At 38.7% G+C, this 24937-nt stretch overlaps 1 protein-coding gene across 7 annotated transcripts in view; it reads right to left on the reverse strand.

Annotated features, from left to right (window-relative positions):
* Positions 1-24937, reverse strand: part of REV1 (REV1 DNA directed polymerase) — a 43257-nt gene that overhangs the window by 13960 nt on the left and 4360 nt on the right. For 4 of the 7 annotated variants that reach the window (XM_077343505.1, XM_077343506.1, XM_077343502.1 and 1 more), the window contains 8 exons: positions 18010-18073; positions 17365-17497; positions 14838-15006; positions 12270-12419; positions 9152-9852; positions 7945-8052; positions 5439-5555; positions 97-220 (listed from right to left, as the gene is read on the reverse strand). In XM_077343505.1, coding sequence (XP_077199620.1) covers positions 97-220; positions 5439-5555; positions 7945-8052; positions 9152-9852; positions 12270-12419; positions 14838-15006; positions 17365-17497; positions 18010-18073 — 1566 coding nt within the window. Of the gene's footprint in view, positions 1-96; positions 221-1144; positions 1720-5438; positions 5556-7944; positions 8053-9151; positions 9853-12269; positions 12420-14837; positions 15007-17364; positions 17498-18009; positions 18074-24937 lie in introns of those variants that run through there. The other 3 variants (XM_077343504.1, XM_077343507.1, XM_077343508.1) reach the window with 3 other exon arrangements.

Consider the following 24937-nt stretch of genomic DNA (forward strand, 5'->3'; position numbering starts at 1 on the left):
CTCCTTTTTCTTACTTGCTTTCACAGGGATGGATTAAACCCCCATACAGTGAAGGGGGGGGGGAAGTGAAACATTAATTATATCATTTCCTCCTACCTAGCCTTATAGCTGCAGGATGCAATTTCAGCCATCGATGAGATAGAGATATCAAATTCATTTCCATTCACTTGGGGAGAATCCAGCTTATCCTCAATGCACAAGTCCAATTTACCAGTTTCTGCTTGGGAAAAAAAGATTAAAAAGTTAAAAACTTTGCTATTGGTTTGTTATTAATTAGTTTGTTATTAATCAATGTTACTTTTAGTAAAATAGCAATTATTATTTAAAAATCTGAAATATAATCGTAATGTATGTTACAAATGTTACTTTCCATCAATACATGCTTTTAAAAAAATTGCAGAATACAGTAGTCTAAACCAATTTGAAAGCTAATATCCAGTGTCAAGTACAAAACAGATGCACTACAAGGTCAGAATACAGATGACAACTTAAGAAGTTTAAAAATTGGTCATTAACCACATTTGAGAAAACTAATCTTGGGCAGTTGAAACAGTATATTTGAGTGTGAATGATTTTGCACATATTTTAACAATATAAGCACATTGGCCCTTGTCAGTGTCCTGTAATTACTACTAAGACAGAATCATATAATTGCTTCTTTATCCCATGTTCATTTCAGTGACATTCCAAGGGGAACCTAGCCTTCTGTAAATATCCAGGAGCTGTTTGGTTACTTGACCAATCCAGGAAACAGCATGCTTTAATTTTAAGCTTGCTGCATCCCTGTTGGCCTAGAAGCCACAGACTTACTGGATCTTGGCTAGGGTTTAATTCATCACAAATTTCTTTTCTGGGGAACCAAGGAAAAGCAAACCAAGCATCACTAAAAATAACAAAGCTTTCCTTCCCTCAACCCTGGGAATTTATTCTACAGGTATTTACATCTTACTGAACTAAGCAAAAATAAACAGGATAGGTAGGAGAAGTGGTATAGAAATCCCCTAAATAAAATATAGATTCTTATGCTATGCATAGTGATATGAGCACTGTTACAAATATTACAGACTCATTAAAATATTTAGAAAAATTGAGTAAGTGCAAGCATATCCCAAAACAAAACAAAAAGTACCAACTGGAGACCTACCCTAACATGCTAATGCTTCCTTTGCCAGAAGAGTATAGCAACCTGGATGTTGTTTTTCATGGCTCAAGACACCGCATCATGAAAAGTTGTGCCTTTGCAATGGTGCACTCTAAAGTGTTGCAGATTGATCTACTATGTTGCAGGATAATTTGAAATTAATTATGATGCAGTCTTCACATGAATATGACCAGGACAAAGAATGCAGTGGATGACAGAAATGTGAAACAGAACATGGACTTGAACTTTTGTTTTGTGATGGTTCAGTTACTGTTTTCATGGGCTCACTGAAGTTACACATCTCATAATGGAAGTTAGAGCAAGACTCCAACATAAAATTAATAAGAACAATGTCTTCAATCCATTTCTTCCCTTGCCCTGATGTTGTCATATAGTCTATCTTGATGAGTTCGTTCGGCTCTTCCAAAGTGCAGCACAGCAGATCCCCCCATAAGATGATGTAGTCACTTCATGTAAATTCAGAGCAATGCAAGACACATTGTCCTCACTGGAAGGCAAGGTAGAGACCCTCTCATCAAAAGTTGAGAAAATAGACAGGCGCATGGTGAATGTGGAGCAACGTGTGGAGAAATCAGAGGCCAGGACCCAAGTCTGTGAAAAAGAAATCGCTGAGAATAAATTTGTACCTAAGACGATGAAAAAAAAATGTTGCTCTTTAGAATGAAAACTGAAGACACTAGGGTCGAGGGAAAGGAAAGCTAAAAATATCCATATCTTGAGAATCCTGGCAAATGAGAAGAGACCCTAGCCCATTTGTATAATCGTGTTATCTCTCTGGGCAGAGAAGCTCTCTCAGTAGAACATTACCTGTTCTTAAGCAAATGATTCAGAATGGAGATATGGAATGAGAATGACAGTGAATGTTTAAAGTAACACAACTGTGGATGAATAAAAATTAAAAACTGACTTTGTAAGAAATCCAAGACTCAACAGGTACTAACATTTGTCCAGTAGAAGACAGTAACTGCAGGAGTGAGCGATTTGCAAAAGAAGATAGCTGAAGCTGTCAATGCCTATATCTGAAAAAACTAAGAGCCCCACAGATCCAATGAAATAACTGTATCTAGCAGGTCAAAAATAAGGCAAGATCAGAGAACAATATGAAAAATGAGATACTGAACTAATGATGTTTTTCCATATTGTAAAACCTGGTGAAATTCTGTTCACTATTACAACAATGCACTCCAACTCTCCACATCATTAGCATAATATATTGTTGGCTGCTGTTTAATACTGATTCACACACTTGAATATATGTATGCATCTCTGAAGATTTTGTTTCACAATTCCTCACATGGTATCATTTACATGAAACCTATAGTTAACGCTGAGATTCATGCTGGAAAGTACTTTATTTTAGCAGGATCATATAAGACTCAGTCACCCTTTATTAAAGTATTAGATAGAATAGCGTGACAGGCAATTTCCATGTTTCCTCCTCTCGACAAGACAAGAAGTCAGCTACTATTCTGTGTTTCAAAAGGCTTTAAAAATAGTAGGAAAATATACTCAAAAGCATATACTCAAAAGCTCAAAAGCATGCACCAAGTTGGATACAAGATTGAAAGATTTAACTACCTAACAGTAAAGTAGGTAAAAGTTCAAAATAGTATGGGTTATGTCAAGAAGTCTGGCAAGGTAAGGCATAACTTCACAATTTAGCAGACGTGGTTCTCATATGTAGCAGAGCTTTTGCATTCTCTGCTATGGTCACTGAAACACACATATACTGTTAGTGGTTCTTTCTCTTCCTCTCTTAACAGTGGGCTTTACAAGGTAGTACTATACTGTGTCAATAAAATTGTTTCCATAGATACAATGATCAAGGATGGGGTTTTCAACCCTCACTCCAGTGAGCACTGCTATATCAAGAAGTGCTCATGCCACTATCCCCAGCATAGTTAAGACAAAACAGATTCTGTGGATGGTAAGCAGAATTCATCCTTCTTATCCACAAGATTGGCAACAGAGTAAAGAAAGCAGGAGGGGGTACAGAGGTAGCATAGAGTTGTTAAGGAATTGTAGCAGCTAGATTGTATTATTAGACTAGCATTTGACGTTACAGACTTCACAGTACTCTGAGTAAGAAAGGACTCCAAGAAGGTATGGCAGTACCACTTAGAAAGATGAAGAGAGATCTAAATGTAAAAGAGGGGGCACACCGGAAAGATTGCTGGGGAAACCCGTATTGCATTTTGGCAATTTCTCATTCAGTTCTAAAAGTAACTTTCAGCCTCTCTTGTACATATTGTTACTATAGTTCACACAACCATTTAATGTATATTCCGGCTAAAGCATATTTCATACCTTATTAAGTAAGCCTAGCACTAAAGTGACTCCCGCTTATTTCTCTGCTATCCTGCTTTCTGTCCCTTTCCACAATCCTTTACCACTTTTTGCAGTTCCCTTCTTTGCCCACTTACCATCAAACTTTTTCTTTCATTATCACCTTTCACATTTCTTTTCCTCTTTTTCTCTTTTGAGCCTTTAAAGTTCCACCCTATTCCACCCACTTCTCCAGCCAGCCTCAAGGATAGAGATATTGGGGGGGAGGGGGGACCAAGCTTCAACCACCTCCCACAAAATCTAAGCAGTAGTTCCATTTTAAGAGGTAAGAAGTATCTGAATTTGGCCCTTTTTGTATTAATTTGGGGCATGTGTTTGAAATTCCTTTCCCACAACATATTCTCTTTCTTTTCCACAAAATTCAATTCATATGGACTTCACAGCACTGGCTTCAACTGAATCTCCCTTCAGAATCCCTGATCCTACAGACTTGCAAGTGGTAACTAATGCCACCCACCATAATTTATGTCAGTTAAATAGATATTAATGTTTTCTTTTCATTTTGAGTAACCATTTCATTTTTATGCAAGGACAATATTTGTAGTATCTTAAAACCAGTTCCTTTCATCCTAATAATGAACTGAAAATGCCTTCCATTAGATTAAAAACCTTGGAATTGAATAATTCTAGCAAACTTGAGAAAACACTGCCATAAGCTTGGGAAGATTTAAAATATTGACTTAGATCAGTGCCATACAGCAACCATTCATCTTTCAGCATTGTAAACTTCCTTAAATTAGAAAAACAGCAACAATCAAATCCTATGCACAGCTTCTTCAATATGAGCTCACTGAAATCAACAGGCTCAGAATGGAGTAATTCTGCATAGGATTGTACCACAGGCCTCACTAACAAAAGAACAAAAAGACAAGTGGTTCCCTGGAGTTCTAAAATCCTGGAGATTTTATAGCATAGAAGATAAGGACCACATGCCTTAAATAAAGCAAGAGAATGCGGACTGCCTCAGAACAAGGGTCCATCTACTAAAACTTCCTGAGTTTAACAGTGGCCAGCCATGTGCATCCAAGAAAGCTATAAGTAGGGTATGAATACAGAAGCAGGAGTCTCAACGCGGCTTACAATCAGCTTCTCTTCCTCTCCCCCCAACAAACACCCGGTGAGGTAGGTGAGGCTGAGGGAGTTTCTGATAGGACTCCTTGGTCAGAAAAGCTCTAACAGGACTGTGACTAGCCCAAGGTCTCCTAGGTGACTGCATGTGGAGGAGTGGGGAATCAAACCCAGCTTGCCAGATTAGAACCCACTACTTTGAACCACTATACCACAATAGCCCCATCCTTCTATTTTTATCCTGGCATGTAGTGTTCCAAGACACAGCTTTGCCAACTGAATTCCCTGAATTCTCCTATAGTCAGGAAGCTATAGCCTCTGTTTCATAATTTTATTTTGGGGGGAGGGAGGAATTATATATAGTGACAGGCTCTATTCCCATGAGGAAAAGCAGGGGAATGGGAACCAATTCTGACCCTCCTAACCTCTCGTGACAGGAAATATGAAGCGCTGGGGTATGTTGATTTTTCTTCCCCTCTACCTTCTTTCCTTTAATTAACATCCCTTTCAATGTTCTGTGTCTTGGAGCATTTTCAGCACTCAAAAAGTCATCTGAGGGGTGTCTTCCATCTTTTAGTAAATTAAATGTATGCAACTTTGGGAATTCCCCAAATACAAGAAAGCTCCTACCTTGTTTAAGTGTAGCCTAGTTTTGTTGCTTTCATCATATGCAAGGAAGCCAGAAAGGTGAATATTAGATATAGTTCTATCCAATAATTGTGAGATCATGAAATAAAATGATATAGCCAACCTTAGCTTTCATCTGACTAAACTACATAGCATTGTGAAACTAATGTACAACATCACAACAGCAATTAAAAAAAAATCCCCCCAATTTCAGGAAGCTGCAGCACATTTGTACCTGCTTTGCCTTTCAGTAATTTATTCTGGTAATATTGCCATTCCAGCAGTGGATTTGCACCTGGACGCAGCAATGCTTTTCCTGATCCTCGATTACTTGTAACAGCCACTGGTTTCCCTGTGAAATATAATTAACATGTAATTCAACTTGCATCTGTTTTCTCCAAAAGGCAGCTAAGATTGTTATATGCTTTGCAACATAAAGAAAGTGCAGGGCAGAATTTAACATTTTTATCCTGTCCTCCCGATATCCAAGGAACTCAAAACAGCAAACACAGCCCTCCTTCCCTCCATTCTGGCTGTGAGACGTTGACTGGTCTAAGATCAGTACAATAAAATAGAAATCTGGCGGCACATTCAAGGCAAAGAGTTATTCCTCCATAAGCCTTCGTGAGTTAGAGTTCAGCATACTCCACATTTTTCAAAGGAAAACTACAGAATGGGAAGGAAAAGCAAAGGAAGAAAACTACAGAATGGGAAGGAAAGGAAATGGGAGAGACTCTGTAAATCTCACAAGTTTTTCAGATGGTGATTCTCTGGGTAAGGGACTGGAACAGATTAGGTTACACATAATGGTGAGAGAGATCAGGCATTGCAGCTTCTTTCTCATGAGGTGCAGAAAAACAGAAGTATGAAAAAGTAGGATAAACAACTAATTAAGCAGTTTGAAATAAAAGAAAATTAATTTGTCACTAGCACACTACAGTATTATACATGTTTAAACAGCAAATTAAAATTCCTAAAAACGGTTCCTGTTGAGCTATTAGAAATTAAAGACATTCAAGTCTTTGAATAAGCCAGGAAAACAGACAGCATTTTCTTGATGAGGTCCAATTCAGAGCTTTAACCTTGTATATATATTGTGAACTGGAAGTGACAACTAGTGGTATCCTGTTGTTCTCTTCCTTGAGTCTGTCTTGTTGCAGACTGGCTTTGGCTACCAATCTGCCTTTGTTGGGCAAAAGTCACCCAATGAACTCCAAGGCAAGATGGGTTTTGAATCCTGGTCTGGACTTCATCCAACACTCTGCTATAAACATTAGTTGGTATGTCAACAACTATTCATTTTAAACAGCTGTCCCCCAACTTTCCCCATAAGCAGTTCAATACAATTACACAAACACTGTAAAAGATTAAATGAACATGGTCATGAATGAATCTTCAACAATGCACATGTAACAAAGATGCAAAATGGCAATTTAACTGAATAGTTTGACTGAAGTTCTCTATTTTAAGTAGTTTTCAAGTCTGTCTAAAAGAGGGGCACAATGCCAGTTTATGTCTGAATATACATTACAGATTCCAATTTTACTCTTCCATCATTTGACCTGTTTTCAATTGATAAAATATTTACCAATCTAATTACATGGCCTGAAATTTACCATTCCTTTCCCCCAGCAAGTTCTATTATGTGCTGCAGCAAATGTTAATACTTCAATTTAAGCCCTAAAGCTCTAGGCAGGTTTTCACTGTATATTCTAGACAATATTTTTGTATCTCCCCCCCCCCAAAGTTATCTTCGTGTTACTCTTTCATATTTATATAAGCAGCATTGTTCTATGTACCCTTGTTTTAAAGTTAAGAGCAAAGAATATTTAGCTAAGTACCTGCACCATGAGGAATCCCTGTTCGCAGAGACCCTTTTTTCAATATCTGTCATAAGTAAGTGAATACATATGATTTTCATTTTGAAAGACTTTGCCAGCTGTGGCTAAATGTTTCACTTTGGCTTTAAATGTTATAATATTCTGCTTAATATGGTTTTACATGTTTGGGAGCAAACATAGGCTCAAAAGTGTTATATAACTGGTATGCATAAATAGTTTTAGTACAAATATGCAATACTAGCATTTCACTGTGTACTATACACCAATCATTTTGAGTAACCTTTTCATTTTTATGCAAGGATATTAGTAGTATCTTAAAATTAGTGCCTTTCATTCTAATAAAGAACTGAAAAATGCCTTCCATTAGATTAAAAACCTTGGAATTGAAAACTCTGCCATAAGCTTGGGAAGATTTAAAATACTGACTTAGATCAGTGCCACACAGCAAACCATTCATCTTTCAGCATCGGGAACTTCCTTGAATTAGGAAGACAACAGCAGCAATGACATCCTTATAGGATTTGAATTTCTTTGTTAGTCACTTAATATAGGTTTTTTACCAAACACCACATTTTATAAATAAAACAAACAAGTAGTCTATTCTGGAAAATCCATATACAATTAAATATGGCTAATTATTCACAATTACAAAGTATGTTAAAAGCACTTTTTAATTTGAATTGCTGACCCGCCCATATTTTCATAGTTTATTTCATGGTTTAAACAAACATTATGCACTGAATAGCAGACCTCTGTTATTTGCAATGCATTAATTGAAATATCTGCAAGGCATAATGGCACCCACATACTATTTTTCAAATCAAAAGCTTAGTCATACAATGCAGTTAACATACACAATGGCTCCTCAGTAGCAACTAAATTTTGGTGTAGTTTACTGACCTTTTAGATCTGGCTTCTCTCGAATACCCACTGACACAAAGAAGCAGTCCATATCCACATGCATTATGCAGCTCTGATGCTTGGCTGAGTTCAAGATGAATGCATTATCTAGTATAACAAACAGAAAATTTAAGGCAGACAACATTTTAATGGTGTCCTTGTTGATCTAACATTTATCAGAGTACTCTGTTCACAAATAGAAACTACAAAATTCTAGACTGCAAGTGGAATTTAAAGGCTTTAAAAGGTGACAGCAGATCATTTCACATACTTTCTCTTCATTATAACTGATTTGGTTCAAGAGCTTATGAGTTTTCACATTTTACTTGCACACTGTTCTGAACAAGAAATGAACTGTAACACTTTCCTAGCTTGATTCTATGCTGCTGTTTTACTGTATCAGGGTAAGCAGGACTATACTGCAGAAGACAAATGGAGTTCACTAGAACACCCTTCAGCTCTATAATCGCATGCCTTTCAAAAGGCAGAAAAATTAATGCAGTCTTGTGTCAGGAAGGCTCAACTAAACAGTTCTTGGGAACCTGAAAGAAGATCTTGCACAGCATAGATGGTACACAGAGGGACTTGGCTGAATGCTTACATAGCACTGATGACGATTGTCGTTTCCCTAGTGCAGTGCCAGGGATGTGTTCCAGGATTTGTAGGGAACATAAAAATGGAGCAAGAGGCTCCATTTAAGAAGTGGCACAACTGTGCAGCAAGCTCCCAAATCCACTAGTATAACATTTTCTCGAATCCTTGTCTCAAGCTCAACCATAGATCACAAAAATATGTAACAGCTTCAAATAATAAACTGTTATCCCTGTAAAATAACCTGGAATGTAATTAACTGCAATAGTGCATAAAAATAAAACTATTTTAATGTAACTATCTTTTATACATAAATGCTTTATTTTGTACCTGCCTGCCCACCAAAGGTGCAATATTCCATTTATGTACTTTTTGGCTAATTAAATTCTAAAAAATAAAATGGCAAATGCAAACATTTAAAGAAGCCCATCGACACAGATACAACTTTAGACTTCAACCAAAGGATTAGACTTACTTCCTCCAAGTCTTAAGTAAAGGTATACATGTCATGTTCCTTCAATAAAGCATGTCCCATATAATTAATTCTTTGTATTATTGTCTGGACCTTCCTTTCTTAATGCAATAATGTTTTTTTCATATAACCTTGAACAATTACCTGTATCAGCTTTATGAAATGTAGACTGTCCTACTTTCAACTTTTTTAACTTCTCTCTTCCTGGGAAGATTCCACTGTTTTGTCTCTGTAGGGTGTTAACAAACTCTGTAAATTCACACTTCCAGGTAGATATATGATGAAGTCTTGAACGAGAATAAAAGTCAGAAATGAAACTGCTATTCGAAGATTTGGATAGAGGTGAAGAGACCACCTTACTAGGAACAGGTACTGAAATAGTGCTTTTTGTGCTTGAAGGCCCCTGAACAGCGGAATGATGAGCACCATTTATTTTAATATTACTGTGCAAAGATGAAAATGTTGATGAGTTACTCATAGTCCTATGAGGATCCTGTAAAAGTTCTGTGTTTTTGTTGCTTTGTTGCAAATGCTGCACAGAGCAGTCTCTGAAGTCAGCTTTCTCTTTCTTTTCCTCCTCCTGCACAGGGCCTGGAGACAGTCTACTTACAATCTTATGGCCAGAGTGCACCAAGCTATCCTGTGTCTTTAAGGCACTGTTAGAACTATGAGTGTGTCCATTAAAAATGGCAGTGCTGTCCCTATGGTGAATGCCATTCTGTTTACTCCGAGGAAAGACTTCCTCCAAGAATCCTGTTTCTTCAGTCTCACATTCCTTGTTCAATTTTCTCAATCCATTGGTTTTGATTTCATTCTCCACTTCATATTTTTTTACCGGACAATTTCTAAAAACAAAGAAAACTGATCAAAATGCAATCCTATATTAGGGTGGAAAAAGCACTTACATCATAGTGTTCTGCCTGATCAGAAAATGCTGTTTCTATTTTAAAGTCTGTATGGCTGGCTGAGACACTTGTTCTCCCACCATAACTTATTGAGTACTCAAATGGCCACATACATACAATCTGTCTTAAAAAGGCTTGTGGGCTGTGGGTACTGACCTGCAGGCCCAATCACCACTGGGTATTCATAGCATTTTAAAGTGGTAGCTGTGTGAGAAAATAATCTCTGGGTATTGACTATACGGAATTTAGTTTTGCTCTGGCATTCCCTGAAGAGCATGTCCTTTTGGTATCTATTCAAACTATGGAAAACACAGAAGTAATTTACCTCCTGATCAAATGTTTTTTATAGTAAGTCAATACATTTGATCTATTCCATCTTTTAAGTTCGTGTTTAATGTCTAAGTTTCATTACTTTGCCCATTTAAGTAACTTTGGCATGTAGTATTCTCTATGAATAAATAGAATTCTGTACAAAAATATGCCTATACACTGGCATTTATTTATATAAAACTTGTACCTTAAAAAGACACAACACTAAGGTACTTCAAGTATCTGCTAATCTTTGGAATGCTGAAGAATCAAGATAATCCCAGAGAAAGCAATTTAAAGGAACTAACAAACTGGATGCTAACTAGCTTTCTGCTATACAAGTAAAACCTTCAAGCCTATTAATTGTGAAATTCTAAAAGTGTTACTGAGGGTACCCCCATATCCAACATGGTCAGAAATTGGTTTGCAAAAATCTTTTCCTCCTTTTTCTTTGAATAATTACCTTTAATATATCATGTATTTTGAAATGCAGTAAACATGCTCATATTAGGCTATTTGAAAGGCTGCTGCTTTAAAAAAATATGAAACAGTATTTTTCTACATATCAGGGGAGTTTTCCAATTGTGTAGAGACCTCTGTGTAATTAATGTGCATCACTGTTCCCATCCATGACAGTATGAATCACAGTGGAATAAAATTAAATGCATGTGATGGAGAAAAACTGCTTGTGTGCCAGACGAAGGTCAAGACATGTGGCATTCCAAAAGGCCTCAAGCAGAAGTCATGCCACAGCCATACCATGATACAGCTATGTTGGGAACAGCCAACATGTAGGGAATAGACAGGGAGAAAGACTATTCAGTGTATCCAGAGACCTGCTCAAGGTGGCTAACAAGGAAAAAACAATAAAAGCATTCACATAGCAAATAATAATAAAAACTGGCAATAAATTGTGAGAGAAAATCTGCATGAAGACAATGCAGCATAAAAACAGCAGCACATTATTTCACAATTTGAAAACAGTGATCATGAAACAGCACTATGCAGACCATAAAACAATCAGCTAAAAATGATGAGGCAGAACTATTAAATAAACAAATACATCTGGAATAAGAGGCAACTTTGGCCTGGAACATAAATGACAATGGAGAATGCTTCAGGCACTCCTCAAAAGGAAGGACATTCCAGGTGTGAGGTACCACCACTGAGAAAGTCCTGGTTTTAGTTATCACCTACCTCACCACTGTTCTGTTTATAATTACCACCTACCTCTCATCTGGCACAAACTTGAGAATTTTCTTTTTCTTGTTTGCATTGTTCACCTCTGTGACCTCTTTTTGCTTATTTATTACAGTCTTGAAAGGAACAGTTTAATTAGCACGCTAATCATAAATTAATACTAATTGCTTTTTGAATTCACAGCAAAGTAGGATAGATAGACAATACAACTTACACTGGCAAAAAAATTTAATTCAAAGCATTTTCTGAACTTGGCAGACTTCTTTATTAAATTAACTAGCAAGAAAGCCTATTGCAACCTCCCTCTCTCTCAGCAGGAGCCATAGGAGGTAATCAGGGTTCGTTCATACCAGGGAATCAAGGCTCATTTGCAGTTTGGGGCGGCTGTCTCTGTCACTCCTTCACAGCAGGAGCCATAGGAGGTAATCAGGGCTTGTTTGCAATTTGGCAGTGCTCTCTATGTCTCTCAGGCGTCTGAGAGCAAGATAGCTAGTGTCCAGGGAAGGAGGACGGGAGCTGTAAGGGCAGGACCAAATCAGGGTGCGGCCAGCTTTGCTGGCCGCACACTCATTGGCCCTATTCCAACTCGGACACCTCGGACTCATTCCACCCCCCAGGCTGTTTCACAAATATTCAGAGGAACAATGGATAAGGATATGAATATACTTTTTTCCCCAGAATACTGGCTCAAACTTAAAATTATTAAATAATAATTACTATCCTAAATGAAAACCCGACCCAAGAAGTTCTCAAAGACCTGCACAAACATTGACATAAAGTTATCAGAAAACATCAGAATTGGTCAACTGCCAACAGTCTGAATTAGGAGATCAAGACCAAATACTTACACCCTGTTGAGCTCTACAGAGATATTGCTAGGACCTGGAATATTATCTTCTGGTTTGCATATGGTATTGAAACAGAGGCCTTTCTGAATACTTGACTGCTTTGTGTAAAGCTGATATGGAATGTACGAAAGGAGACGCCCAGCTTTTATGCTAAAATAAAAGGATGTCAGCACAAGAATTATTTTGACGTTTATTTAACTCTGGCCTTATAAAATCATATAGAAAAAAGGTTTATGTTCAATAGTCAATTTTGAGTTCTCCCCCAATTCTTTTATACCTATCTAAATTTTGTGCATAGAAGCACAACTTCCTCATCTCTCACCTCATACTGCAATATGAAATCCCCTGCCCCCATACTGCTCCTGAGGGATGGATGATTGTCAGGAGCAGTATGAAGGGTGAAAGGCTGCTGATACAGGGTGAGAATTAGCAACAATCTTTCCCTTTTGTTTGCATGAATCTTAATTGCTACCTTGCTTTATTTCTTTACAGTCACTTCATTTTCCAAGTGATTTTATCAGTAATACATTATAAATAGGGAAAAAGATACATCTCCGTAAGTGAAAGCAACATACTCCCCCCCCCCACTTTACATAATGAAAGCTGGGCATTCAGATAACCAGACAAACCTACTGTTACAATGGTCTACTGATACATCAATATTTTAAATAATTTTTATCCCACCTTTCCAATACTGCTCAGGGTGGGTAACAACATCATTAAAAGCAAGTTAAAACATGAATATTACCTAATTTTTCCCAACTAATACACAGCAGGGAGGATGGTTCTACAGTTTGCAGAACAGCTTTTCCCTATCTCCAGCAATAAGGCCTGCACTTCTTGATGTCTTAATGTTGTTTGCTGTGTATTTTTAATTAAACCATCCATCTTCATGGAGAGAGGAAGAAATGGTTTGACCACAACAGTCCAACCATCAAAAAGTAGGCAGGAGATGGGTGGGAGTGGGCAGGACAAAGGAACCAACAGAAACATTATGCCAAGGAAAAAGCTGGCTCAAAATTGGCTTCCAGTAAGACATTGGTGTAAAAGTGATCTCAAAAGAACAGGAAAAAGGAGCCCATCTCCACAAAAAATGCAAATAAAATCAAAAGGTACAAAAATCTGCAGAAATCAGGGGATCATCTGAAGAAGCACAGGGCTAGCTAATTAAACATCAAACAAAATAAATAAATAAATAAAACCCATGCAGAAAAGACCCTACTCATCTTCTGAAACCTCCTTGGGGTTTAAAAGTGGCTTGCTATGTGGTAGTTAGAGCCCTCTTTGCGGAACACAAGCTCAAAGCTTTAGGAACCCACAGTTAATTGTACAGTTCTTTGAATTCTGACTCAAACTAATAGAAATGGAATGCAATAAAATTAGAAAATCAAATATATAACTCTCAAACCACTTCAGAATAATATCAAGTACAATTAAATGTAAAGAGTTAAAAGAGTTTACAAAATGCATGAGGTTCAGCTAAGCGGAGAGGACAACTTTTGGTATCTTTCTGCAAGTCAGGGACAGAAAACGATTGAAGAATTTATCCTGTAACACTACTTTCTCCTCGCTATAAATGTCCTTTCTCAAAAAATATTGCCACAGTATTATTGTAGTTCTTATCACCTAGAGAATTAGTCTAGTGGAACCCTCCTGACTGATATTTGACCTAAGTTGTTAAATCTTGGGTTTGTGGATTCAAAATGGCATCACTTTCACATCTCCCTTCTGGATCACTAGTATGTTCTCTGAGGGGTTCTTCTGCAATATAAGCAGCCAAATCCCTGTTATGCAGAAGAGAGATATAATCACACAGGGTCTAGGGAAATTGGCAAATCAGACCAATACCACTACTCTTTATAATGTATTTCCCATCTAACATCTAGCTATACACTAACAAGAGGCTTGGCAAAGGATCAAAAGCCAGTACATGCTGCAATTAAGAGAACTACAGTAAGATCACATTACCCAATTAGAAAAACACAAAGTTGTTAGCAGTTATGTGATCAGATTTCTATGGGAATGGTGTAATCAAATGTTACAATGGGGACAGTTTCAACGACAGTCTCAACAAACTACATTTGTTTTCCTGGATTGTTCAGTACAATTCAAATATCATCTCAATAAAACAACTGCTATAGCCTAAGAATACAAATCATCCAGTACATTTTAGCACCTGAAAGGTATAATAGTGATAGAGTAAAATTTATTTTCTTGGGTAGCTAATTATTATTTCTTTATAAATGCAAAACTAGCATTTTACATCATTTTAAAACTGTCACATTATTTTGTGTATTACAATAGTTTGTGTATTACAAAACATGTAACCAAAATATTTCTAGAAAAATTAAACAGCGTTTTAAATGTTTACACCTAAACTATTCATTGGCCTTTCTATACAGAACTATAAGATATTAAACATTTAATGTGAACACAATCACACAGTATTTAACAGCAAGCTAAATATATGACAATGCTTTTAAATATTTTTGAAAGAAGGTATCAGTCCTTAATTGTATAACATTTTAATCATTATCATAATCCTGATCAGAATTCTCCAGTATTTACCTTTCTGTTATCCATTCTGGTCGAACTATTTTTTCCCCTTTGAGTTCTTTTATTTTGGCATTCGGAAGATTTGTTGCAATAATGTGCGTTGTTTTGGATCTGGAATAATATATGTGATATTGCCCTCCATGCAACATCATTAGCCTTCTTAGTTCATCAGCTGAAGGATCTGAAATAGATTTACAACTTTAAAACATGCTGCACACTTGAGCAGAGTTGGTTCTAATCTGATTTTACTGAAATAGCCATTTAGAGTAAGAGCTGTAAATCAGTTAGAGAATTTTAGTTAATGATCTGTCTTTTAACCAATTATAACAAAGCCTTCTATCACTTTTACTTTATCTGTACACCGCCCGTGGCGCCGCGGGCGCCACGGACTAAATAAAACAGTAAGGGGTTCTGGGGCGGGATGTGTCCGGGATGAGGAAGGGTCCGGATTGGACCCTTCCTCATGACAGACAACCGGAGGGACCAAACGGCAGGCGCGAAGCGCCTGCCGATTGGTCCCTCCGATTCCCAGCCCCAGCAACTGCGAGCCGCGCTCAGCGCGGCTCGCAGTTGCTCCCGGCCTGACGTGGTGAGAGGCGCGAAGCGTCTCTCACCGCGTCAGGCCGGCCCCAAGGAAGCCCCCGCCGCAAACACAACACAAGACTCCAGCCGCCGAGAAGCTGCAGAAAAAAAAAAAACACCCCCGGAGGAGCCTTTCGCCGCTAGCGCGATGAGAGGCAGCAGAAAAAAAAACCCCTGTAGGAGCTCCAAGCCGCCGCGCCGACGAGAGGCAGCAGAAAAAAAAACCCCTGTAGGAGCTCCAAGCCGCCGCGCCGACGAGAGGCAGCAGAAAAAAAAAAAACACCCCCGGAGGAGCCTTTCGCTAGCGCGACGAGAGGCAGCAGAAAAAAAAACCCCTGTAGGAGCTCCAAGCCGCCGCGCCGACGAGAGCTAGCAGAAAAAAAAAACCCTGCAGGAGCCTTTCACAGCTCCAAGCAGCAGAAAAAAAACCCCGGAAGGAGCCTTTCACAGCTCCAAGCAGCAGAAAAAAAAACCCTGTAGGAGCCTTTCGCAGATCCAAGCAGCAGAAAACAAAACCCTGAAGGAGCCTTTCCCAGCTCCAAGCAGCAGGAAAAAAAACCCCTGTAGGAGCTCCAAGCCGGCACGCCCACGAGAGCTAGCAGAAAAAAAAAAACCCTGCAGGAGCCTTTCACAGATCCAAGCAGCAGAACAAAAAACCCTGTAGGAGCCTTTCGCAGATCCAAGCAGCAGAAAACAAAACCCTGAAGGAGCCTTTCCCAGCTCCAAGCAGCAGCTCCCTGTAGGAGCTCCAAGCCGGCACGCCCACGAGAGCTAGCAGAAAAAAAAAACCCTGCAGGAGCCTTTCACAGATCCAAGCAGCAGAAAAAAAACCCCGGAAGGAGCCTTTCGCAGATCCAAGCAGCAGAAAACAAAACCCTGTAGGAGCCTTTCCCAGCTCCAAGCAGCAGAAAACAAAAAAACCCTGTCGGAGCCTTTCACAGCTCCACGCAGCAGAAAAAAAAACACCTCCTGGTGTCCCCTGGGTCCTAGCGCCCATTGCATTCCTGGTTGCAATGGGCTTTCTTGCTAGTCTATTAATATACCACATTGCAACAACTTTGAGTAATATGCCTTTAACTCTGCGCTCATCAGCAAATGATCTGCAGACTAATGGCTGAAATCCCAAGATAAGGTTATCGTGCTGGTATTCTGTATTATTAATATCATATAATTTTTCAGTATTGATTTGTACATAAGCCTGATTCATTCTGAAAGTGATATACCCATCTCTTACTGTATTAATCAAGATTACAAAGATAGCATAAGTAATATACAAATAATTCCAAAGATATAAGTCTCCTTAATTATCTGCTGAAATAGATTAACTAGTAAAACAGGGCCAGTATCTCAAAACTGAGGTCAATATTATACAAGAAATACAAAGAGGTCTATTCATGGAATTTTAAGATTGTTTACATAATCCAAATTCTCAAAATATTAGTTATTTCAAAATAAAATTGAACAAAACAAAAAGAATTGGACAAGAGGACATTAAATATTTTCACAGGTCAAGCTTTCAGTATGCCCTAATGCAAATAGGCTTCCATCACTGGGTAAAGAGAGTTGGGCTTGGCTCTTCAGATCAATGAGTAAGGAAAGGCATTCTCTCCTAACTGAATGTCTAATCACTCTCTCATCAACTTATCAGCAGAACAAGAGAAGGTATGAAATGAATGTAGCCCAGAATTTTTCTTTTGCAACATACTCTTCGTTTCACTGGATGAGCAAAATGCTTCGAAGCTTTTAGTGATCTGTGACAATTAATTAGAACAACAGATCACAATACATACATATGTAGGTGAATTCTGATTACTACATGGGTCACCAAAGAAACAAATAGCCTGGCTAATTGCTCTTACAAACAGAACGTTCAGGCTACAATAAGAAGTAGATTTAGGCTCTGGCCTACCTGCCTCTTTGAGGGAATCTGAAAAGTTTAAAAGAATTAAAATATCACCTGTAAATCCATTTACATAGATGGCTACTCCACTGAAGATACTGGATGAAGTTCCATCTTTTTGATGTTGTATAGCTGCCTCTGAACGGAACTGATCTTCCAGTTTTTGTACTTTGGCAGACATATATCCTCCCTTAGATTTAAATATAATTTTTTAGATTTTAAACAGGCAATACTCACTTTTGACTATTCTGTGAATTATTATAGATGATGATGACAAGGTCAAAGTGCATTGCAATTAAAATTTTAATTAAAATTACAATGTAATACTAAGCTGAGTTGTTCCCCTTTAACAATTTGTTTATAAAGATGTAACTCCACTCAAAATTGCACTGTTAATAAGTTTAGTTTAGCAATCCGCTTGTACACAGCTTTTAAACATTAGCATTTTAAGTAATTGATGTTCATCCTAAGACACTTCTGAAAAAAACATAATACAAACAAGATCAACACAGCAATTTTTGAAGCAAAAGGCAACATGAGACAGTAACTACCATATAAATAATATACAGATGAAAATAAATCTAGTATGTTAAAGCATTCTGTTTGTTAGAGCCACTCATCAATTCCAGAAAAGCAGTTATCTCTTCAAAGAACTACATTTGTAAATACTTTCAATCAAAAGATGGTTCATGTTGAACATACCCATGTCCCCCAGCCATCTCTCTCACTGGCTCGTTTTCTCCATCCACCTTGCTTCATAATGAGGCTTTTAATCAGGAAGAAAAAAAACACACAAGGGTTTATTTTCAGAATTGCTGCTTTTGTTATATCTGATATCTTACCTCCTAATGCCTAATCATTATCTCTTCAACTTCTCAGTTGGAGTAAGAGAAAGCGTGAACTGAGTGCAGCCCTTATGTCTTTTACATAGCAATACAACTGTATAAAGTATAAGCTCAAAAGCAATCAAATATTTTTAGGAAACTTGGATCTAATTTTATCTCTGTTTCACTGCATGATTTTCAGAACCCTAGATGTTACTAATATACTGGCAATGTTTTGACAACGTCTCACTTAGCTGTGCTGCTCCAAAAAAGTAGCAAACAGCTTAGGGACTGAGGGAGATAGAAAAAGTGGTATAGCAGGAAAGGTATATTCTGCACCAGCAGTATTGTTTTGTCCAAAATCCTACCCCCACTGGTGTCCCATCTGCTATAGGTATCAGACAGCATGAATCTCTACTTGCTCATATAAGTGTCTCCTAACACACAGCCCAGGAATACCATGATGCCCCCAGTAGTTCCTGTCCTACCAACCCTGAGAAGGAGCCTAGGTAAGGTGAAGATATCCCTGGTCAGAGGAGAGAGGCAATGTGTGTGGCCGTGCAATACAGGGAACGTTTCATTACCTGCCTAGCATTTCTCCTAGGCATATATGGAGTAAATTAATAATAAATACAGCAAAAATGGGAGGAAGGTACGTGTGTGGAAAAGAGAGACGGAAGCTGTGAAAGGTTGGCAGGAGGAGAAAGATGGTGGCTGTCGTTTGACCCAATGAATCCTTTCTCAAAAGCCATGACAGCCCTAGAAAGGACTCTCTCTCACCACCCAACTTTTTACTGCCAGAAACCAAGCCTTGACATTTTACAATACTGCTGTAGTTGGCTAGCAACCCACACAATAGACAACACTTAGGGCATTATTTTATAAACCTAGAGGCACTGATTCTATTATGGAGATGAGATGCAGGTGAAGGCCTAATGCTTGTTTGTTTTTAGATTTCAGATTTTTCTGCAAACCTCAGAGTTTTACAGATATGTATAAAGAACTGCCTTGTCAATACATGGCTTCAGTCCTACCCAGCATGGATATATAGTGATGTAGAAAGTTGTAATTGTTGCTTCATTGTTCATAAGGAAGCTCTTGTAGGACACCAGTTCTACAGGAACAAAAAGATTGTCTACCCCATTCCTCTTTTATTTTGTCAAGCCACATTCCATAATTAATGCTGTTCCATGGAAGATATGACAATTTCAGTCATTGTCAGTTTTCATCATAGTGCAGGCTTTGAAATTTTTTCTTTGGATCTAGGAACTAGTCCAAAAATTGGAAAAAAAAACAGACTCATTCACAGCAAATGCAAGTTTTCTGTCATAATAAGTATAATATCTAATTTATAAATGGGGATCCCAACTTGACCTGGAGAAAGATGTTGAGTCCCTGGTAGAGATGATATATTTCAAGAAATTTTGAAGCAACAGGGGAAAAAAGGGAAGAGACATGTCAAAAGGACAAGAATAGGTATGCATTAGAAGGAAAGCAAGCAATAAAGTTGCCCTGATGAAAATCACATTTATTCTAGATGCAGAAATGCATTCTGGATTTAAGAGGTATGTCTAAACATCCACTCGTTTGAAACGAAAAAGACTTCATAGTAATTTTTTTTTAGTATTTTCCCCAAATTTCTACTTTTTTGTTGGAAAAAGGGTGAGTGAAGGGAGGCCTCAGGAAAAAGGACCCACACACACCATGAATTTTTCCAGTTTTTTCCTCAGGTCTAATTCATTTAAAAGGGCTTAATGGGACATTATTTATCAGGTGATGTTATTTAACTCCATGTCATAAAAGCACCAGTCAATTTCCACATATTAAGCCCCTACTAAAGGGACAGGCCATTTTTCTTCAGACCACTTGGCACCCTTAAATCCAGCAGGTCAAGCCCTACTCTAAAAGGTTAGTGTATTAATTTCTTGTGAAGAGCAGAGCATTTGCTCCAGCTGGCCAAAAGCTCTAGAATGCCTTAATATAGGATGCAAAATGTTTTTGTATATGTGAGAATGTTTTCCTGAACAGGCAGTGCAGAAAAAAACTTTAAACATTTTTCTCACAATGAACATATAGAACTATTCTTCCTCAGTTCTGCTCCACTTCCACCTTCTTTCCTCTCTCATCATTTTCCTTGTCTTAAATTTTAGACTGCTACCTCCTTGGAGCAAGCACTTGCCTTTTTGTACTGTCAAACATCAGGCACATTGAGTGGCTTGCATAATAAAACAACATTTGATACACTGAACGTAAACAAACTGGGCCTGAACTAATGGGTTCCAGTGGGATAGCTGTGTTATATTTATGTCAGCAAAAATGAGAACCCTACAGAACCTAAAAGACATGTATTGCTGCATAAGCTTTCACAGACTCGATCCTTTTTGGTTTAAACCAGCCTTTCTCAACTTTTTTACCATTGAGAAACCACTGAAACATTCTTCAGGCTTTGAGAAACCCTAGAAATGGTCTGATCGTTCAGAATATGGTTGGGAAGCATAGCTGTGTACATGCCCATCAAGGCTCCCCACCTTCTCACCCCCTCCAGGTCCGTCATTGGCCATTTTGGAGGTGGAGGTGGGACAGCACGACCATATATGGTCATATATATTGCCCAATAAATGTTTTAACAATTAAAAAAAATATATTAAAATTGATTAACTCCCACCCATTTGGGAAACCCTTCCAGGACAGTCAAGAAACCCAGGTTTCAAATGGGAGCTCCCACTTCACTGATTCAGAAAATCTCAATAATAGTCCTGTGTATATAAGTAGTACACCAGGCCTGAATATAGAACTACTTGCAAACTATTATTTGTGCTCTGAATTATTCAAATACTACTGAAAGACTTGTTGCTTTCTCTCCAGGGCAGGTTCCTCCTGATCAGGGGTAGTCAAACTGCGGCCCTCCAGATGTCCATGGACTACAATTCCCATGAGCCCCTGCCAGCAAACACTGGCAGGGGCTCATGGGAATTGTAGTCCATGGACATCTGGAGGGCCACAGTTTGACTACTCCTGCTCCTGATCATTAGGGTAACTGTCCACCCATTAAGCACACCCACCTGCCTGCCTTCACTCCTCACCCAGGAGACAGCAGAAATTCTCCACAAAGGCAAAGGAGAACTAGTAGCTAGTAAGCTATTTGTAGCAGAGTTCCTTGCAACAAATTAGCTGTTATTTTGCACTACATTATTTTAGGGCTGGTTCCACTTTCCCTTTTTCCTTTAAACTCTGTAACAGTTTACGGCCTCCTAGCTTTGGGATTCAGAGGCTATGACCATCACTACATCCTCTGGCAGCAAATTCAACATTTTAATCACTCTGTATAAAGTAGTACTTCCTTTTGTCCATCCTGAACTTATTGTCCATCAGCTTCATTGGACCTTGAGTTCTAGTATTTTGGGAGAGGGAGAAAAACTTTGTCAACTCTCTCCACCTTATGAATAATTTTATAAACCTCTATCACCCCCGCCCCCACTACACTGATTGCCCAGACTCTCTTTCCTCATAGGGAAGATGCTCCAACCCCCCAATCATCTTGGTTATACTTTTTCCAGCACTGCAATATCCATTTTGAGGTACAGTGACCAGAAGGGACGGGGAGCGGGCCTACCTCCCCTCTCGGCGGCCAGCAGAGAAATGGCCGCCGTGAGGGGAAGGTTTGCCCTCGTGGGGGATGGGGCGGGTTGGGAGGCGCTTTGCGCCTACCGATTGGTGTTTGCCGGGGCAAACATCCAATCAGCAGCCATGCTGTGTGCGGCTGTTGATTGGCGGTTTGGAGCTGGATTGACAAGCGGAGGGCCCAATCGGGAGGCGCGAAGGCCCTCCGCTTGTCAGTCAAGGGGAAGGGGCCAATGGGCACCCTTCCTCATCCCGGACAGGGCCCGCCGTCGGGGCCCTTAACCACAGGAGTGGTTAAAAATTTGACACTTCCCTTTAGTTTCTCATAGAGGTTTTATAGACATCCAAAAATGAGTTGTCACATGCTTACTGAATATTCACAAAACCCCATTCATTGTACCAAAATGCTAACAGATGCCCTGGCAATACTGTGAAGGGCACATGAATCCACTTTGTCCTCATTTTGTTCATGGCTCTGCTGATAAAAGCCTGAATGCAATAAGAGAACATAAGAACTCACATTTCATCCCAAGCCTTGCTACCTTAGTCATACTGCACGTCAATCAACAGCACTCCCATCCACACTTACTCTATTTCCTTTGATTTTCATATTCAATCTCCCACTAGTTATGCACTTTGTGTAATGTATAGCGGTGGTCCCCAACCACCGGGCCGCAGCTCCCTCTCCCTGCCCCCCCCCCCGCAGTAAGAAACTTCCCAGGCCGCAAGCAAATTGGCCCCAAAAGCGCCCGATTAGCTTGCAGCCCAGCAAGCTTCGTTTTGTGGGAATGGGGGGGGGGAGGGAAGCAGGGCCACGCATGCGCACATGTGGCTGCACGATCGCCCTCCCCACCACCGCCGGTCCACAGCCTTAGGAAGGTTGCGGACCACTGCTGTATAGCAAAGCCCCTCTTTGACCCATGAGATGACACATCTGGTCATCTCCCACCTGGCTTACTGCACCTTTTTTCAGTGATGCCTTACCATCCCTTAGTCCCCTCACCCAGAATTGTGAGCCAAAATTAATCACCTATCTTGTTCACTCAAATTACTGATGCCTTTCATGTTCACTCAAATCACTCACTGCCATTTCCCAGGTGCCAACAATACACAATCTCTGTCTTTACTTTAAAGCTCTCCATGATTTCTGCTTCACGTTCTCCATGTGTACTGATCTCAGGTCTCCTCCACAACTTCTGTTCTTGTAAACTATTCTACCCAGTCTTCTGGACCTCTCCTCCAAAATTACTATATACTATCACATTCTTTCAGAATTCCTTATCAAAGCACATTGTTTGATCAAGACTTTGGCTCAATCTCTCATTATGAGGTCCAAACAAAATGAAGCTTGTTGGCTCACATGCATCCTTTGCTACCATGGCCAACCCTCTTCATCTTCCTTTTTATTGCCTACCTTTTTGCTTACATTACATTAAAGTAAAGTGACAGCACTTTTAAAATGAGGGAATATTATGTAAAAGGCAAACTATTTAGAAGCAGCAATAAACATTCTCACTGTTCTTCTCTTGAATACAAAGAAAGTATTAAGTCTAGATGAATTGTTTAGGGTCTGCCTCATGGTTCAGCATACACAGCTGAAATATGATCTAACCTATAAGCAGAGTTTATTAAAAGAATTTACCAGTGACTTTCATTGAAAACAAAAAATCAATTACTAATACCTATTTGGGTTACAAATGAGTTCTATAATGTTATACGTTAAAAACTTTGAACTTATTATCTTTTGGACAGGCTTTAATAGAGTCAGAAGATATCTTTTTATGGTAGTACAATACTAAAATACTGCATACTACTGAATATTGAGCACACACCTAAGAATGCAGTTTGCACCACACTTCTTGACATCTTACAATTATTAATGATTATAAAACACATTCGTGAAAGCTATTTTGAAAAATAAGCGCCTTCATATAACAAATCTCATGAGACTCTTGGGGATGTTTCATTGAAAACGTGATCACCAGTTATGGGAAACAATAGCTAATGAAAGAACACATGAGGTTTATATGATGCTCTATATTAAATATTGGTACTAGACATCATTTTAGAAACCGCCTATGGGCTCATCTTTCTGAACCTGGGAAATAATATAGGAACAGTAGCCTTCCTTTGTTGAAGTATCAATCATTTCTAAAAAAAAAAAAGAGAGAGAGCCCTTTTTCATTTTTCTCAAAGTGCACATAAAGAATTGTTCCTTACAAGAAGGCTACAGTTCCTCTGTTCCCAAGCTATTTTACAAGAAGATCAGGATCCATCTGCCTCTTGAAAACAGCAGCAACTTTCCCACAATTTACCATTTTAGTGTTCAGTCTGTGCATCAAATCATATACTTAAAATTAGAATTCAGCATGCACAATGAATATTATCATTGTTCAAAAATATGAATTTTCACAAATAGGATTTTATTAATATTCAAAAGCCCTGGCATTGATTTGACTATGAACACAGAAGGCTCTCACAGATGCCATACATTACATCCACATAACCTCAATTTTTTTTACCAAGCTTTGGTACAGGTTGTATCAGTGCACAAGTAGAACTAGAAACCATAACATATGTAGGAGTTCTCACTGGACAATATGTATAACTCCTGCACTGACTAAAAGGATTTTTTTTAGGCTTTAACTTTTTCTTTTTAAACTTTTTTAACCAACAAATAATTTTGCATCCCCAATAGGTACAGTAATGCCACCTTGGAAGAGACTTGGTCCATATCAACCTCCAGTACTGTTTTCAGAATAAGAAATCCTTTCCCCATAAGAACTATGATGCCTAAAACAATTTTCTCCTAAATATGAAAGTCAAATCTCACCCAGGGCTATAAAATCAGAGTCCAATAGCACCTTTAAGACCAACAAAGATTTATTCAGGGCGTGAGCTTTCGCAAGCACTCTTCGTCAGACTATGATCTCCTTACATAGTGCTTGTCTAGTCAGTCATTTCAAATTTCAAACAAACAAAAATACTAAGATAAGTCAGGGTATCCTGAGGCTTACATAGATTCTATAACTGGTGCCATTAGAGCAGATTCCTGTCAGTCTAACAGTACGTGTAGCACAGGTTTATTGTCATCAGCAATTAAATATGTAATTCCTGCAATTTCACGTCTGTGCTTCAAAATATTTACAGCAATATCTCATAGTTCTGGCAACATACTGCTGGTG

The sequence above is a fragment of the Paroedura picta genome, chromosome 6 (assembly GCF_049243985.1).
Source record: "Paroedura picta isolate Pp20150507F chromosome 6, Ppicta_v3.0, whole genome shotgun sequence".
In the NCBI taxonomy this organism is placed as follows: domain Eukaryota; kingdom Metazoa; phylum Chordata; class Lepidosauria; order Squamata; family Gekkonidae; genus Paroedura; species Paroedura picta.